This window comes from Pteropus alecto, unplaced genomic scaffold, assembly GCF_000325575.1.
Source record: "Pteropus alecto unplaced genomic scaffold, ASM32557v1 scaffold920, whole genome shotgun sequence".
Classification (NCBI taxonomy): Eukaryota; Metazoa; Chordata; class Mammalia; order Chiroptera; family Pteropodidae; genus Pteropus; species Pteropus alecto.
Window position 1 is genome coordinate 245,578 of NW_006429596.1, and position 18,746 is coordinate 264,323.

At 56.2% G+C, this 18,746-nt stretch overlaps 1 protein-coding gene and 1 pseudogene across 7 annotated transcripts in view; one reads left to right on the plus strand and one right to left on the minus strand.

The window, feature by feature from the left end:
• Positions 1 to 11,336, minus strand: part of CIC (capicua transcriptional repressor) — a 26,482-nt gene extending 15,146 nt beyond the window's left edge. For 5 of the 7 annotated variants that reach the window (XM_025043894.1, XM_025043842.1, XM_025043856.1 and 2 more), the window contains exons 1-2: positions 8,163 to 9,051; positions 5,267 to 8,065 (exon numbers count right to left, since the gene is read on the minus strand). In XM_025043894.1, the coding sequence (XP_024899662.1) occupies positions 5,267 to 8,054 (2,788 nt within the window). In that variant the 5' untranslated portion in view covers positions 8,055 to 8,065; positions 8,163 to 9,051. Of the gene's footprint in view, positions 1 to 5,266; positions 8,066 to 8,162; positions 9,052 to 10,423; positions 11,188 to 11,207 lie in introns of those variants that run through there. The other 2 variants (XM_015586794.2, XM_015586762.2) reach the window with 2 other exon arrangements.
• An 819-nt stretch (positions 11,337 to 12,155) lies between these two features.
• Positions 12,156 to 12,274, plus strand: LOC112477844 (annotated as a pseudogene).
• The last annotated feature ends 6,472 nt before the right edge of the window (positions 12,275 to 18,746 follow it).

Below are 18,746 nucleotides of genomic sequence, written 5' to 3' on the forward strand. Positions count from 1 at the left end.
CCCGAGCCAGCCCGAGGGCCTGGCGGCGCAGGGGTTAATGGCACAGGGCAGGGGGAGCAGGTCTCGGCCAATCGGCCTCGACGGGCGTGACGGCGGCCAATAGGAAGGGCCGAGGACCCATGCTGGGGGCCTACCCCCTAGGGCGCGGGAACCTGCGCCCCTAGGTGCCGGCGGGGGCTGGGCGCGGCCCTTATCGGATGCCCGTCCGGATCTACAAAGTCTCCTCTGCACCGTTTCCCCACTGCTTCGCAAGCAGGCTCAGAGGAGGGTAGGATCTTGCAGTCAGGGGCTCGCACGATCCGAAGTTGAACCTGGGTTTGCCTGGCTTCACGATCAGCTTTTCGGCCGAAATTGGGAGACCGGGGTTCCCTGGCCCTGGTCTCCGTGGGGAACAGTAACAGGGGACGGGGTGCGGGCGGAGGAGGCGGCGCGGCGGGCTATGGTCCAGCCGCCTGCGGTGCAGCCGCTGCCGCCGGTGGTAATGGGAGCCAGACGCCGTCGCCGCCGCTAATGCGCCTCCCTCCCGGCCACTAATGGAGCCATTAATGCCGGGGCGCCGGGGGCTCCGGGCCGCCCTCCCCCGCGCAAAGCGCATGCGCGCGCCAGCCGCTCTACTATCCCCCGCCGCCAGGAGGCAGTCTGACCCCTCGGCAGCACCTGATGCCGAGGGCTCTTCCACGAAGTCTCCGAGACTCACGCCTGCTACTTCACAAACGCCTCTCCCCTCAAGTCATTTTCTTCTTCCCAGCCTAGGCCTCCTTCCACTCCAGTACAGTCTCCCAGGATCTTTGGCACTGACATCCAGCATTTTCTCTCCCCTGCTCTAAACCCTTGACTCTTCAAGGTTTGGCATTTAACCCTGGCCAGGCTAGACCTGTCCTTGGCACCCTTCTGCCATGCGTAGGCTCTAGTGTGGCTTCAGCCTCAATTAGCCACTCACAGGTCATGCACTTTCACCCTCCTGGCCCTTGCTCCCGAAGCTGCCTCAGCCTAGATCACTCTCCCCTTTTCACTACCTTGAAACCCACTCATTCCCCCTGCTTCAGCTCAAATGTCCCCTCTAATGAGAAGCTTTCCTGAACCTCACTCATCACCCTTCATTGAGCCAGAGTTGTATCTGTCCTCTGGCTTCCCCAGACTCTGTTCCTCCCTCTGTCATCCCTGTGCCTGCAGCCACATTTGCCTCCCCCACCGGCTTACCCCAGGACTGTTCAGCCTGGGCCTGGTAGAGGGATGAGGGACCCTGGTGGTAGAAATGTGGTCCACTGTTTGAGACAAAATGGAAATTCTAGTGGGCAGAATCTGGATTTGGGGAGTCAGGAGACCCTTGGCCCCTCTTTGGGCCTCAGGTTCGCCACCTGCCCAAGCATAGTTGGTGGGCACTGCCCACGCTTATTGGGGTAGACCACATGTGGGGCTCAGTTAAATGGAGCTGGCACCAAATGTGTCTCCTGAAAGGCGCTGGGGTGGGATGTAGGGTGATCAGGGTCGTGCCCTCTAGCAGGTGGGTGGGCACAGGAGCTGCTTTCCTACTGCTCCCTCACAGCCGGATCTCCCGGCTTGGCCTGCACAGCCCCCGCCTTCCTGCCTGTCTTAGGAACAGGTGTTTGGATGTAGATTGGTCTGCAGATGGCTCCTGACACCTCTCAGCAGGCTTCAGGGATAGTAGTGGGCAGTTAATTTGTCAAGGAGCAAACAGGGGCTCCAAGGCCTGAACAACCTCCCTATATTCCCAAGAAGGGAGGAGGGACCTGGTGCTTAGCACTGACCACTGACTTCAAAGAACAGTGCACCTGACATGTACAGAGTGGGGGTGGGGGGCTAGTGGGGAGGCAGGAAGTCTGTCTAAAGAGTGAGAAGAAGGGGGCCAGGAGAAAGGCCAAGGCTGGCCTAGAGACACTGGATCCCAAGACGGGGGGCCAAAATAGAGTGGAATGAAAGCTCAAACAAGGACTGTTGTCTAGGGAGAAACAAAGCAAGAAATGTATAGCGAGCCAGATTCAGAGAGAAAGTCAAATGGACAGAAGTCCAGAGAGAGACTCGGACAGGCCCAGAAATGGAAAGCTAGACAGAGACAGACATAGGAACCCAAGCAAGAGACAGATACATGCACAGTGTCTCAAAGAGAGGCAGAAGGGCAGACAGGCCCAAGAGAAGGGGCACTGCCTGTCAACACAGGGAAGCCAGGCAGGCACTGGGAGCTGGACGGGAGGCCGTGCCAGGAATGGGGCTGAGACATCTGGCCTCCTGGGCTGGGGCTACAGGCCCTGGGGTGGTTTCCTCTCCTGGGGAGCAGGCGGGAAGAGTCAGAGGGAGGTGGCAATGGCAGCTGGCTGGCTCCACCACACACAGAATGTGGAGAATGCCATCCGCCTGCCCCAGCACGTCCCCCAGCGGAAGCAAATGCCTGGCGGGGGGCAAGAGCAGGCAGGCTGCCCCAGGCCGCCCCCTCACACCTGCTGCCTTGAACGAGGGTCAGGCCCTGGCATGGGTGGGCAGAAGCAGCCAGGACTATGCCACGGGGCACCGTCTGCCCTATCTGGGCCTCGGAGGGAGAAAGCCCCAGGGTGCCTACCTCCCAAGGGTTTAGGGAGGCCTCTGGGAGAAGAACAAAAGGGCCTGCTGGCTGAGAACCTGAGGGCAACCTGGATACCTCAGCATGGGTGTTGTCAGGGAGGCGCGGCTCGGAACCGCCAGGACAAGCACTGGACAAGTTCTGACGACCAGGCAGCCTCCAGCAAGGGGCCTCCTTTCACTGAACCTCAGATTTCCCCCGACGATGGGGCTGGTAATACCTACTTCACAGCATCAGGTGGATTTGATGAGATGGCCCCACGCCTGAGGCTGGGCACATGGTAAATGCTCGATAAAGAGTTACTCTAACTCTAGTTACTCTAGTTACTCTATAAATTTTTTCATCATTATTATTGCGTGTGCTTAAGAGCCTGGGCTCTGGAGCCACACAACCTGGTTCAAATCCTGCCTCTTCCTTATCCTAGCTGATCTTCGGCAAGTCACTGAACTCTTGGACTGCAGTTTCCACCTCTGTCTACTGGAAATAATAAGCGTGCTGACCTCCTGGGATGTTGTGAGGATTCAGTGAGTAAACAGCACTTACTGAGCAGTAAGCCAGGCACATGCATGGGTGGTGCTCAATAAATTATTATTACTGTAACTTCTGGTAGTGAGAGTCCTGTGATCTGGAGGTCGGGAGACCTGGTTCAAGGCCCAGTCCTGCCCCTCCTGGCTGGGCGACCTCAATCAGGATCCTCGTTCTGTCAGGGCCTCATTCTTCCTCATCTAGAAAATGGCAGCAGGAACTCCTGCTGGGCCTGCCTGGGTCACCTCCATCAGTGCCATCCCTCCCCACGTGGCCGCAGTGAGGGTCACATGAGAAGATGTTATGAGGGCAAGGGCTGGGGCTGTGGGTGTGTGGGGGGTGAGGGGGTGGTTCGAGGCCTTCTGCTTCAGTTTCTTCATCTGCCTCAGGACAGAAATCCCTGCTGTATCCATTTCTGTGGAATTTTGCTCACATCGACTACAGTAGCAAAAGCAAAAACTGTTGGGTGTGAGACAAAAAACAAAGCTTGCGACCTCAGTATATACGAGCATGAGGGGCAAGCACAGCCCCTGTGTCCCTGTGCCCTGGCTCCAGGCTGAAGCTCTGAGGGCAGGGCCTGGGCTTCTTCCTACACTGGCCTCTGCCCCAGCCCAAGCCACAGCGGCTCCTTCCTCCCCGGCCTCCCGGCCTCCAGTACAGCCCTGGTCGGATTGGCTCAAAACCTTCCACAGCTCCCTAGTGCCCTCAGGATCAAGGTCACAGGTCACATAAGGGCCTTCTATGATAAGACCCTTGCTCACGAATACAGTCACAAATCTCAACACTTACTATGAGCCTATAGCCCTTGTCTCTGTAGATTCGAATTCGTTTAAATACCTGCTTTCACTTTGAGGCCTTTGCACAAACTCTTCCTCTGCCTATAGGTTTTCCTGCTGGCCTTGCCATGCATACCTTTCAGGTCTCATTTTAAAGGCTCCTTCTCCAAGAAGCCCTCTAACTTCCTACAGCCTCCTGGGCTTCTGCCATCCCAGCCATGACCGCTCTGAACAGTCACTGTCTGGGGACAGGTCTGTCTACTCCAGGGACCAAGAGCCCTGTGAGGGCGGGGCTGTGTCCTCAGCACCAAACAGCATAGGAGGCCCTCGGTCAACAGTGGATTAGTAAATAAGTAAATAAGAAAAAGATGCTAGGGAAGGGGCTGGCGACAGGTCTGTCACCCTCCCCAGTTGCTCTGACAAGGCCTAGCCTGTCTTGGGCCCCTGATTCTCCAGCACCATCTCAGAAAGGCAGTCTCCCCACCCCTGGCCTCAGTCCTCCAGCCACACCGGCGTTCCTCAGCTGTGGAGCCCACCTTCCCACTGGCCTCCTAGGAGGCTCTTCTGCCCGTGGTTGCTGGTTCCGACCCATCCTTTGACTCTCGGCCTACACACCCTGTCCCAACGGCAGCCAGACTAGATTCGTACCTGGATTCAAACCATGGCATAGCACCCAGCACACCCCCAGTTCTCTTCCTGGGCACTGACCGTAGCTATGCTATTTCCTGGGTGCCACAGTGAAGACAGGGGCTCCAGTCCCGGTCCTGCCACCTCCTGGCAGAAGGACCTTTCCATCTGTACCCAGCACTATGGCCTAGTGGTCACAAACCGGCCTCCCAGGGTTTGAAGGGTGGCTCCAGGATTTACTAGGCACGTGACCGAAAGACAGCGAGTTACTAATCTGACTTCAGTTTCCTCTAAAGGCGCATAATCATAGCGCCCACTTGTTACGGTGGTTGTGAAGAGTAAAGGAGCTAATGTTTGAAAATGTCTTAGAGCAAGGCCCGTATGTTGTTGAGTGCTGCATCATGGGGTGGGTTCAGCGAGATAACCCACGTGCAGTGCTTATCATGGAGACGCCCCTACCAGTCCTCCAGACATGGGAGCTGTCATCATGATTATCCTGTTACCCCTACAGCTCTGCTCAGGAGTGGTTCCATGACTGATGGACCCCTCAGAGTGTATTCTCAACAGGAGGCCTCCGGAAACACTGCCCTGAGACTCCCAAGTCCAGTCCCCTGCCTGACATGGGAATTCCCACTGGAACATCTGCACAGAGAGAAGGCCAGCCTCCCCTTGTATCCCTCCTGGGTTGGGGAGATCACCTCTCTTGAGAACCAGTTCCCAAGAGGCCCTGCCCTCGCCCAGCCCATCCACCAGTACCTCTTACCTGTCCCAGGCCGGCCCATGATGACTTCCTTCTTGGGGGCAGGATGGCTGGTGTAGCTGCTGGGCACCAGGACAGGCAACAGGGCAGCGGGTGAGGGGTGGAAGGCCACTGGCTGGAAGGGTGAGGAAGCCAGGCCAAAGGTGGGCATCGGCTGGGCCACAGCGGTCGGCGCGGCTGGAGACACGGTGATGGGCACAGGAGCTGGCAGAGGCGGAGGCAGGCCTGGCTTCCCACTGGACACCCCAGGGGGTACCGGGGTCTCTCGGCAGCCCCGTCCAGGTCCCGAGGCCCGAGCCTCTCCAGCAGTGCCCACCTCCCCCGGGAATTTGGAAGGCAGTGGCACATCAGGATTGCGGACAATAACAGGTGAGTCCCGCTGCACAGCGGGCACCCTGCGCACAGAAGGCCCAGGATCCGAAGTCAGGCCAGCAGGTGCGGGCAACAGCAGCAACGGTGAGGGCTGGCGGGAGCGGGAGAAGGGCACAGCAGGTGACACAGCCCGGAAGCCGGCAGGTGTGGAGGGTGTAGGTGTGTGGGACACCGAGTCCACACCAGAGTCTAGGCTGTCACTCTTGGGAAAGTCTGGGGCGGCTCCTCCACCTCCTGCACCAGGGGCCCCTAATGCCCCTGGGTGAGGCAGCAGCTCTGTCTTCCGCCGCCCAGGGCTGATGGGCACGGTGAAGGTCAGGTTGGTCTGGAAGGTGGGTAGGATGCCAGAGGAATGGCGCTCTCGGGAGGCAGGCGGTGGCGGGTGGGGGCCCAGGTCTGGTGGCGTCAGCACACCTGCCTTTGGGGTGCTGGCGCTCAGGTGGCGACTGCGAACAGCAGTGCGTTGGATGACTGGTGAGGCGTTGATGGGGCTGAAGTTGGCGGGACGGAAGCCGAAGAGCGGCGAGGGTGAGGGTGACGGTGCTGGCGAGAAGGGAGACTGCGTGGAGACCGGGGAGAAGGAGGGCGTGCCGGAGCGGGAGCTGCCCAAGGACACCAGCATCACGGCCGCCTCGCACTCATCGAACTCAAAGCGTGACAGGTCGGCGGGGGCCACCAGGCGTGGGCGTGAGTCTCCACGGGCCGCCACGCTGCTGGCCTCGCTGTCCCTCGATGTCTCATCGCCCCAGTCGAACTCGGTGCTGCCCTCACGAGCTGCCATGCCAGCCGGCCGCCCGGCCCCACCCGGGCCACTGTCTGCCAGACCCTCCATCTCCTTGGTTCGCATGGATAGGTGGCGCGAGCAGTAGCCGCGCCGCTGCGACTCCTTCATGCAGCCGTCTCGGGAACACAGCCGCCGCCACTGTTTGCCGTTGAACTTCTTGCGGATTCCGTTAGGTGTGCAGACCACATCGCCCTTCTTGTACTTCTGCTGGGCAGCCGTCAGTGGGGTGCGGGCACGGGTGGCCGGTGCGACCCCTTTCTCCAGAGAGGCCACGCTGCTGCTGCGGCTGCCGCCCTGGCTCCCTTCCTGGCAGGGTGAGGGCTGCTCGCCAGGGCGGCCTGGGCCTGCGAAGGCTGGGGACTTGGGTGGTGGTGACAGGAGCTGGGGCGGGGGCAGTGGGAGCAGGGCTGGGGTGCCCAGGGCTGGTGGGTGCTTCTCCTCGCCCTCCTCCCCGGCACCCAGGTTGCCACCAAAGCTGATCTTGGAGACCTCAGCATCCTCAGGCTGCTTGGGGTCCAGAGCAGCCGAACAGGGTGGCAGGGTGGCCCCTGGCTCAACCTGCTCCTCCTCGGGGCCCGTGGGGGGCTTCCTCAGCAGGGCCTCAGGTTCCCATGGGGGCCGCAGCAGGCGCAGGCTGGAGCGGGCCACCCACACAGCCTCCTCTGGCTCACGGTGTGGCGGCGGCAGGGGCTGTGGGAGGGTGGCTGGCGGGCCGGGCTGGGAGCCGAGGCCAGGGCTGAGGCGGACCTTATAGGCAGCTGGCTTGGTGGCCACCTCCACCACCACACCCTCACGGTAGGCAGCCACACCAGGCTCCACGCAGGTACAGACGGCGGTGCCCACCAGCAGCGCACCCGGCGGCGGCGTGGCATCCAAAACCACATCCACACCACCGCCGGGTGTCCCCTCGTAGAAAGTCAGGGCCCGGTCCCCAGGGAACTGCACGCCCAGGTCCTGGCTTCGGCGCACCTGGCGCACCACAGCCGGCAGGAAGAGGCCATCCCCACGCCGAGCCAGCACCCGCTGGGACCGCAGCTGCCGCAGGTCGTAGCCACCACTGGTACCACCCGGGGGCCATGGGCTTGGCCCACAAGCTTCAGCCGGCTCATCCTCCAGGTCAGCCGAGTGCTCGCTGGCTGTGTCGGTGGAGGAGGAGCGGGTGGAAGTGGGTGGCCGTGGAGGAACACTCAAGGCACTGGCTTCCTCAGGGGTTCGCGCCCGCTCTTCAGGGACCCCGGGCACCCCACTACTGCCACTTCCAGCCCCATGCTCCTCCACATACTTCTTCTTAGGTGCTCGTGACTTAAACGTGGCTGTCTTTCGGCTGAGTGAGGGCTCCCAGCGGCCTGCCTCCCCCTCTGCCTTGGAGTCTTCAGCTGGGCATGGGGCTGGGTCATCGGGGCACTGGTCCGGGAGGAGCCCCTCAGCCCTGGGACCCCGCTCGGCCTCCTCCTCCTCACCCTCCTCAGCCTCTTCTGGGCCTGGTTGCTGCTGTACCTCATCGTCTTCCTCTTCTGCTTTGTCGCCCTCCCCAGCCCCTCGCCGCCTCAGGGCCTTGGCCCTGGTAGCTGGTGGGGACTTGCCTCCGCTGCCAGGACCTGGGAGGCCAGCGCATGCCTTCTTCATTGGCTTCATCTTTTGTCCACCTGCAGGGTAGGAAGGCAGACAGGAGTCGTCGAGAACAACTCAGGAATCCCCCAGACCCAGCATCCCCTAAGACTTCTCACTTGCTAAGGCCCCTACCTCAACTCCATGATTCCCAAGGCCTCCTTCCTGGCTGTCCCCAATGCATAATGGGCCCCTGGCCAGCACCTAGACACAGAGTGGCACCCATGTCCACTGAGCTATTCACTCTGGCTCCTCAGGGACACTCGCATATATCTGCTCCCTCTGCAGAAGACACAGCAGAAGTACGCACAGACTCTGCCCCAAGGGGACGCAAGAAGCAATAACGGTTCACACCTATGTAGCACTCATTTTGTGCCACCCCTGGGCTAAATTTGCCTTTATTAACTCATTTCATCCTCGCAACAGCCCTAAGAAGCGGGGGCTACTAGCAGCCTCATTTTATGCTTGAGGAAATAGAGGCACTGAAAGATCAAGCAACTTGTCCAAATTTGTCTAGCTAGGAAACGCAGAGCTAGGTCTGAACCCAGGCAGTCTGGCTCCAGAATGTGTGCTCCTAACCATCTCGGTGTGCCGCCTGTCACATGATCCAGAGGGCAGGCTTCCTTGCACTGTCACTGTCCAGAGAGCACACACACTCACACACACACACACGCACACACATGCACAGAAAGGGAGGTGACTGGGCTGTGATGTGAGCCTCTCTCCACCTGCCCCACCCCACCCCTCTGAACAGCCTGGCATGGCCAGGCATTGTGGAAAAGAGTGGGCAGCTGAGAATCCCGAGGGATGGCTGCCCACTCTGCTCTGCACCCCGGGCCTGCCAGGTAGAGCCATCTCCCCAGATCCCGGCAGGGTGCAGGCAGGGGCATGTCTGGGGCAAAAGCTCATACCCAGTGCTGCCACAGGGCCATGCATGAGCACACGCACACACACAAACACACATGGGCACGCACACGTCATCACACAGCGGAACACAGAACTACACAGGGTTGCACTGTCCCACTGGATGGGAGCCTGCCCCTCCCCCCATAGCACCCAGCCCCCCCTCTTCTGGCCTGCATGCATTCTGGCCCAGGCTGGGCTGGCTGGGCTAGCTCTGGCAGCGTGGCTAAGCCAGTTGGGTACCCCTGGCTCCCAAATACTCCCCCTGACTCCAAGTGGGGGTAATTGGTAGAAGGTCAAAGAAGGCAGGACAAACCCAGCAGGCCAACCTCACCCACTTCCTGAACAGTCATTACTGCCCGCCCCCTTTCAAGCTGCTCTGAGAAAAGAAAAGGGAAAAAACTTTACTCTGAAGTGACTAAGAGAACCTGAGAGGCCTAAAGGGGTCCTCTGGTGGGGGCGGGGAACCCAGGACCATAAACCAAACACAATCAGAGACACCCCTGACTCTAGTCTCCAGGCTCCCACGGGACCCCTGACCTCATGCTCTCCTACTTGAGGCCTGCTGCTCCCATGGACCCTGCACTCCCACATTGCCCCTTCCCTGGGCCAATCCTGGGGTCCTCATAGGTAGAGCCTGGAGGGCCTGGGGAGTCTCACACTGGGGCAGGAACCCAAGTGCCTAGGAGTTGGGTAGTTGCCACCACCTTCTCCCCACTGACCCGCTGGGCCATCGTCCTGAGAACTGAAATCTAGCCCCAATCCTGCCCAAGCACAAACCTCTGCATACCCAACCAGGCCCTACAGGAGCACTGCCTGGCACCCTTGGACCCTGCTGCCTGGCCCAGCTTCTCCACTCCAGAAGCCAAACCTCTTTCTTTTCCCTGAGGCCTATTCTCTTCCTGTCCACTCCTCTCTGGATAACTCCCACCCAAGGCCCTATGGGTCCTCATCCCCCTCAGAATCTGAGCAGTAACTCCTGAAGCCCAGGAACCTCCCAGGCTCTTCAGAATCTCATGCCCTCTGAGAGCCCCCCAGCACCAGTTTCTGTACCACTCTGTCTCCCATTCTGTCACCACTTCTATCTCTACCTCTCTCGTCACAGGCCCTAAGCCCCCTCCTCAGTCACCCCCTCCTTGTCATCCTCATCTATCTCTGTCACCTCTTCCTCCCAGTCACTCTCCTGTCAGCCATCTCTGGACCTGTCACCTTCTCTCCCCATCACCTCTCCTTGTCACCCCCTCCAACTGTCCCCTCCCTCTCTCTGTCACCCTGATCTAGTCCTGTCACCAATTCTCTGCCCACCACCGTCTCCCCATCACTCCTTTTCTGTTCCCCTTCCTCCCCACCACTTCCTCCACTCTGTCCCCGCTTTCCACCATCCCACCCTCCCTTTTCCCCTGTACCCCCTCCCCGTTCCTGCCACCTGTCCCCTCTCGGCCCTAGAACCGCTAATCCACCCTGCCCATGTCAGCCCTGGCCCCGCCCCTCACCTCGGGCTCGGCGGGGTTTCGGGGCGGGGGGCCGTGGCCCCGGCCCGGTCCGGTCCGGTCCCTCCCCGCCCCCCCTTCGGCTCTCCCTCTCGATTCTCCCTTTTTTTTTTACTCCAACACACAAAATGGTGAATGGACCTGCAACAGCTGGAGCAACCAGCCAATCAGCGGCCACAACCCCGCTGACCGGCGCCGTCCTAGACCAATAACTATTCGCAGCCTGGTCAGCTCCGCCTCCCGACAACGAGCGACGCTCGCCATGACCAATCGCGCCCACCCGGCAGCGCTAGGGGGTGGGGCCAAAGTCCAAAACCGGCCTCCCTCTGGGACCGACACCAACCTGAGCCTACGACCGCCAGATCTGCCTAGGGTCCTGCCCAACAAGTGATGGACACCTACGCTGTCCAATTGCAGACTATTTTAGCACCGAATGACGAATACAGTATCCAGTCACTTTGCACTCTAGGCCGGAACCCAGCCTCTGTGGGGGACAGTAGCCAATGCAATAAAAAAAGGCGGGGCTAATGGATGAGCTCGCCAATGAGCAGGCTAAGAAGGCGTGGCCTGAGCATTTGTTGACCGGCTAGTCGCAATTCCTTCTGGGAATGGTAGTCTTCTTACGTCTCCGGCCCATAGCCTACAGTACGAGGCAGACTACAACTCCCAAGTGACAGAGTGCCTGGAGCACCAAAGAACCCAGGCGAAGAGAAAAAGTCAGAAAAGGCAGTTTCTCGTGAGCCTCGCTGGACACCAGGAGCATCTTAGACCCAGGGCCCCGACTCACCCGGCTTCCCGGCTCTGGCGTCGCGGGTGGCTCCTCTCAGCAGTGGCGGTAGCGGCACGAGGGGGAGGTGCGAGGAGCAGCCAACCGCCACCCGCGAGCCCCGCGGCCAATCAGCAGCGGCCAGGGCGGTGCAATGACCTCACCGAGTTCTACTCTCTTGCCCCTCCCCCACGTGGTTGTTGCTGCCGGTAGCCCGGAGTAGGGAAGTTTGGGGGGGAGGGGAGGAGAAAAAGTGATGTCACCTTTCCCCCGCTTTATTGGCTGTCGGGTGGACGAGACTACGACCAATCAACAGCCTCAGAAAGTCTGGCGCGGCCCCGCGGAAAGCCTTGTTGCCACCGGGAGGGGAGAGAACGTTCGTGTGTGGGGTGGTGCGCGCCTGAGTGTAGTCAACGCACGCGGCCTCGGGTTTGGGGGCCCTAGGGACAAGTCCCCTCTTCCAAGACTTTGACATTTAGGGCCGCGCAGTTTTCTGACAGCCCTCTTAGTCAAGGAGGGGTGGCATGAGATGGGATAATGCACCGCTTCCTGGGTCTTCTCACTGAATTCAGTGGAGAGCTGTTCACACCTGGCGGGAGCAAGATTTTTTTAAGGTGGGGTTCACACTGGGAGTGGGAAGGAGAAAGGTTTGCCCTGTCAGCAGTAGTTTCCTGCTGCCCAGATACAGGGTTTACACCAAGTGTGAACCTGCCTGTAGTGCATCCATACTCTCCACATTGGATTTGCCCTGGATGGAGGATAATTGGGTGCAGTCAACACTGGCCCTGGCGAGGTTTCTGCTGCCTGTGTGGGGTTCCCCCAGTATCTACGTGAGATTCACACCAGATGTGAGGAAAATATACCCAGCCTCTTGCAGATTCATACTGTCTGTAGCATTTCCACTCCCCATGAGTGTGTGCTGTGCACACTGGGTAGTGTTGAGTTTGAGGAAAGTTTAAACTCATCTGGGTCTACGGCCATACCACCCTGAATGTGCCCGAGATCATCCCATCTCGGAAGCTAAGCACTGTCGGGCCTGGTTCATACTTGGATGGGAGACCACCTAGGAATACCAGGTACTGTAGGCATAAAAAATAAAATTAAAAAATGAACTCATCTGGGTTCTCACTGCCCACTTAGGTAGACTGGTAGAGAGCTGTCACAAAAGGAGTTCACAGGAGCCATAGAAAGTTCCCCATGCCTGGTGAAATGCACTGTCTGTGTTAACTTTGTCTATAGGGAGGCATGTCTGGGCTGGGTTCGCATTGCCTGTGGTAGCTCACATTGTGTTGGGGGAGAGTTCCTTTGACTAGAATGAGTGTTTCGAGTTCTCCAGTCAGTTCGCATCAGGTGTGAGGGAGAGTTAGATTGTCAGTGGGGAGGTCTGTACTCTCCACAAAGGAACTCACTCTGCCCAGGGAACACTCTGCTGTAATGGGAGAGGTCTCTGCTGTCCATTCAGATTGTCTATGGCCACAGTGTGTTTATAATGTCCACAGAAGAATCCCTACTACTTATGTGAGTTACACCATGCATGAAGGAGACCCATCCATGGGAGTTCACACTGTCCAAGGCCTATTTCCCCTGTTATCCAGGAAAGGTATGCACAGGGAGCTGTACCTTGTCCCTGAGAGAATTACATCAAATGTAGTTAATTTAGTTACATAGTTCATTTGAAATTACACTGTTATGTGGGGTGTATGGGAGGGTGACATTGCAGGAAGCTGGATAACACAGGCTTAGCCATGCTGCAGGGGTCAAACGCAGCTGGGCTTCTTCCCAGCTGTGTGACCTTGGGCAAGTCACTTAATCTCTATGCACCTGGATATCTACAGCTGTAAGGGGATATTAAAAAACAAAACAAAACAAAACAAAAACTATGACATAGGATTGTTATGAAGATGTAATGAATTAACATGTGCAAAGCATTTAAAACAGTGTCTCCAGCAGAATAAAGCCTCAAAAATGTTAGCTATTGTGATTATTGTTACTCAGAAGGGGTTTATCTCTACCTGAAGAGCTTATGCTGTCACAATCTTACTCATAACCTTGTGCTAGTTTGTTTGTGCTGCAGTAGCGGTGGTGGTGGTGCTTTTGGGAAGGATTCCAGGGTTCAGTATATGTGGGGCATTTATGAATCCACCGGGAAGCATTATGCTTTAGTGATTGATGATCAAGCTGTAGCGATTTTTAGCTGTGTAACCTTGGGCCTGTAACCGCTCTCAGTCTCACTCTCTGCATCTGCAAAATGGGCATCATTAGACTATCTACCTCCTAAAGGGAAGTAAGGACAACGTAGAATATTGACTTGAGTCTCGCATATAGTAAGTGCTCAGTAAATGGGAGTGGTGGTTTTTATGGGTCCTGGGAAATCACTGCCATTCAGGAATTCACCGTTTTCAGGGCCTCATTGTCCATAACAGGTTACATCACCCTTCAGGGAGTCGTACTGTCCTAATACATGTGTGTTGAAGGAGGATTAGGTAACTTTTTATGAGAGAATTAAGACTTTTCGAGGGGGCTAATATAACTTTATGAAGGTTGCAAGGGCCCAGAGGGTTTAAATGGAACGTGGGGTTTCTCCCTGTCTTTGGGAAAGGGCTGCATTATCCACAACTTAATGAAACGGACATGGTGACATTGGGGTTTATTGCCCCCATGGGTGAGTCTACAGGCCTCACAGAGTGATCCCCCCAGGCAAGGAGCACAATGTACATGAGGTCACATTTACTATGGAGCTCCTTATGCACATGAAGAGTCACACTCCTGATGTAAGTGACCCTGTTTATATGGCTCGGTGGCGGGGCTTATCCAGGTTATGAGAGTTGACCCTGTTGACAGAGGAATTCACAGTTTTAAAGAAGTTATGCTGTCTGTGTGGTAGAGCACACTAATGAGGGAATATGCCATTCATATAGGGGTGCACATTGTTTATTGCTGTCTCCCCACCTGTCTGGGTCTCACACTGTGAGGGCCGCACTGCCTACATAGGGTTCACACCATTCATGTGGGTTGCCTTATTACGTGGAGTTCACAAAGTTTATGAAGGTTGCACTGTTTGTATGAGGCTCATATTTGTGAGGGTCACCCTGTCTGTATGAGGCTTCCGAGGACCACGCCGCCTGTATTGGGGTTCACACTGTTTTTGAGCATCACACTCTCTATATGGGGTTTACACTGCTGACATGAGACTCACAGTATATGTGGGTGTTTATATCAGTTATGGACATTGTACCATCTGTATGGGTTCTGCTGATTGTGGGGTGATACTAGCTGTGTGTGGACTCAGTTCCTGTCGCCGAATATATATCACCAGCCTGTTCAATGGCATACTCTGGCCCAGGCTGTGGTCATAAAGCAGCGAAGAAAAGAGACCAAACCCCTGTCATTGTGGAGCTGACATACCGTAGGACAAGCACACCTTTTATGGGGTTTTCCTGTTTATGGGATTCACATTCAGGGTTCAGGCTTTTTAGGGGGTTGTGCTGGCATCGACTGTCCATGAGGTGTCTCTATGTGTCCAGGCTACATTTATTGGTATCACATTGGGTATATGGGGTTCACTGTCCAAAGATGAGCTTATTCCCTTATTACAGATTGGCAGGCACTGTGGCAGGTTTGGGGGATACTGCAAGCGACAAAACGGGCAAAAAAAAAACAAACAAAAAACCCTACCCTCTTAGAGCTGACGCTGTAGAGGAGGGAGGCAGATGTCAAGCAAATACATTGTGGAAATACTCGTCAGATGAGGTTAAAGGCTATGGAGAAAAATAGTACATAAAAGGGACTTGGGATCTAGGAAGGTCAAGCAGATTCTTATTGGGAAGTTGGTTTTTGAGTAAAAACCTGAAGGGGATGAGGGACAGAGCTATGCAGACTTCTGCAGGAAAAGCCTTTAGGCAGATGGAACAGCATGGATGAAATCCCTGGGGCAGGAATATGGCTGGTGTGTTTAAGAAATAGCGAAGAGGCTCTGGAGAGGAAATGAAGGGAAAGGTGAGAGGTGAATTCAAGGAGGAAGGGCCTTGCCGGCCACTGTAAGGAGTTGGCTTCTCACTCCCAGTGGGCATAGAGGCTGCTGGAGGTTTTGGAGCAGCATCTGATCTCCTAGAACCTCTCTGGCTGTGGGTGCAGCACAGACTGTGGGGACCAGTGGCAACAGTGGGATCAGTGAGGAGACTCCAGACCAGGGGTATGGTGGTGACCATGAATAGTAGCTGATTCTGAAATAGATGAAGGCAGAGTCGATGGGGCCTCCCTTCAGGTTGGATGTCAGATAAAAGGGGTCGAGGAGGACTCCGAGGAGGACTCCAAGGAGGACTCCAGCCTGAGCAATCAGCAAAATGGAATTGCAATTTCCTGAGATGGGAAATACTGTGAGGAAGTGGGAACAGTTCGGGGGAGCTCAGGAAGACCATCTTGATTTGGTGAACTTGAGAAATCCCAATGGAGATGCTGGTAAGGCAGTCCAATGTGTGAAATTGGAGTTCAGGGGAGAGTCTTGGGTTGGAGTTAGACATTTAGATGTAATTGGCATAGAGATGTTACATGAAGCCAGGGAACTGCTGGAGATTGTCAAGAGCTTGAATGTAGATGGAGGAGAGAAGAGGATCTGGGACTGAGCCCTGGGGCCCTTCAATATTTCAAGCCAGGGAGATGAGGAAGGGTGAGACCATCACAGGGTTACATTTTCTATTTGGGGTGGTCACACCCCATTTAGGTGGCTACATTTTCTACATGGTGTGTGTGATACTGTTTCAAAGGGAATTACAATGTTCATAGAGTAGTAATACTTCATCATTGCTCACAGGGATGATGGGATAATTTTTATTATCTCCAGTTTCCCGTTTAGGAGTAAAGTCTGTATAGGGTTTTAACTTCTGTGGGGGACAGCTTCTATCCATGCCTTAGCTTGACAGCGAGAGGATAAATGTTATCTGTGTCAGGACAGTAAACTGGAACAAGAACTCCTAGGTCCACAGGAGGAGCGGGGGTGTCCTCACTGTCTGGACAGAGTTGTTTTCTCCATGGAGCTTTGCACTGTTCATAACAGGCTTGTCCTCCAGGGGGATTCCCGGAGGCTTCCATAGCGAACTAGAGGGAGGGGTCTCCTTGTTCATTGGAACTGACACGGCTCTGGTTGGATGGTATGTCTTCAAGGAATAAGCAGTGACGATGAATAGTTTCTATCACAAATTCACAATATTAAGTGCTTCACACAGTAAAGGTGGAGGGTACCCTCCCTGGGGGTGACTCTTAGTGTTCATGAGATGACTGAACTATCCAAGAGGATCCACATTTCTATGGTGAAGTCACAGGGACCTCTGAGGGGTTTCCATATCTGTGGATGTTTTTACAAACCGCCAGAAGAAGTCACATGCCCGGGGACATTTTTTACCAGGGATTCCTATCCCCGGTGTGTGGTTCAGACTCTCCCATGATGCTTGCCCACCATCTATGATTATGTTTCATAGAAGCAGTGGGACTGAGTTATCCAACTGGGTCAGGGTGGGATTTTGCCATTAACAGGCAATTTCACATGGTCAAGGCTGTGTTTACTGTCTATAGTTGGTGTCTGTAGGGCAAGGGGTGCTTACACTATGCATGGGGTATATAGTTTACTAATACTACTAGTATTTATTATTCGCTTCACATCCCCGATTTCTCACAGCAACCCCATCATGTAGGCTCTGTTAATATCCCCATATTACAGATGAGGAAGCTGAGGCTCCAAGAGGTATACTTACTTGGTCTATGTCACAGACAGAAAGTAGCAGAGTTAGGGTTGCAACCCTGGTCTCTGACTTGCTAGTGGGAGTGCAGGGGTCACTGAGGCTGTTATAGACCTATGGGAAATTTTGCAGCGTCTTTATTAGGCGGGGAGACGGGGCAGGAAAGGTGGTAGTAAAGCATAGTGATTAAGGATGGTGGTTCCAAATTGGATAGATCAGGATTCGAATCCCTGCTGCAACATTCACTGACTAGGGCTTTGGCACATTGACTTCCCCTTTGAACCTCACCGTCTTAATCTGTAAATGGGGATAACAACAGTAATTCCCCTCTTTGGGCATTTGTGAGGATTAAATGAGAAGATGCCTGGGACAGTGCTTGGCCTAGTGCCTGGCACATCGTGAGCTGTTATAATAACAATGATGATGATGATGATGATTGCTGGACCACACTGCTCCCAGGGGGTTACAGTACTGTGGGGGAGCTGCACTGTCAGTAGGCAAGGTTACATAATTAATTCTCCAGAGGGGTGATGCTTCCCTGGAGCCCTTGGTCTCCCCAAGGAAGAGGCCTGAGACTTCTCAAGGCACGGGTGAGGGACTGCTCTAATGCAGCTAGGAACCCAGCAATGGAGACTGGACTTCAAGCCCTAAAAACCCAGAGCTGACCCTGCAGGCCTTCCCTCACCGTGGCCTGTCTGTCTCTCTATAACCATCTTCTGGGTTTCAGCATCTCTGAGCATTACCCCTCACCTATATTTCCATCCTTTGGTACCTCAGAGTCTTTTCTGAGACTGCCAGCAGGCTAGGCCTGTGAGTATTGCTTCTATTTGCCCTGTACACGCTGCCGGCTAGGGCTGGCCATCTGATCAGCCCTGATTTCCTGTTTCCCCGAAGCCTCAGGCTCCATCCATCCCTCCTGGCTGCAGAGAACAGAGACTTAACACCGCCCTACGCCCTACCGCGCTGGCCTTCATCCTTAAGCCCTGCTTTCCTCTCTCCTGGCGACCCCCCAGTGCCCCCTTGGGACCACATTTGTTCTGACATTGGTAGCCCCCACGCATCCTGGCCCCACCCCCGGAACCCCCTGCCCTGGTAGTGGAGGTGGGGGGTACCTCCTGCCCAGCCGTGTCCTGAGGACAGCTGCAGCCCGGGGATGGAGGGGGGGCTCCCGAATGCATTCTCTTTGGTCACTTCCTCCCCAGCTGGGACTGGGGCTCTCTGTTAAGGCTAAGACCCCAACCCCGGAGGAGCAGAGGGCACAGCCGCCTCCCTATTTCCGATGTTGGGAAAAGCTTCCCACCCATTCCACCCCACCCCTGGACAGCTGCCCCCATTCAGACTCAGGGTTGGGGGGGCAGGGTAAGGCCAGGCTGGGAAACGTGGTCTTGGTCATCCTCCAAGGTCCTGACCCCGGCTCCCCTGCAGAGAAGATTCTACCTCCTCCCAAAAGGTCCATGCCTCCTCCCGACAAAAGTTTCTGACCCCTCTCAGACGGTACCCCCTCCCTTCTTACAGGATCCGAAAAGAAACTCTGGATCCCGCAGTGGGCAGGAGAGGAGGAGGGGCGGCAGGTCGCGAGTGCCGAGGACTTCAGTTATCTGCAGACTTGGAGCCTCCGAGAAGGGTCATGACCCCCGGGACCCCATCCCACCCCCGCCTTCTCCATCCGTCCTCCCCCGTCGCGCGGCCCCTTTAAGCCTAGAGCCGGCCAGTCCTCAGTGGCTGCGCGCCGGCGAGTGTGTGTGCGTGTGTGAGTGTGTGAGTGTGTGAGTGCGCGGGGAGGGGGCGGGCGCAGTGTCTCCATGGCGACGCGGCGGTGACGTCGCCG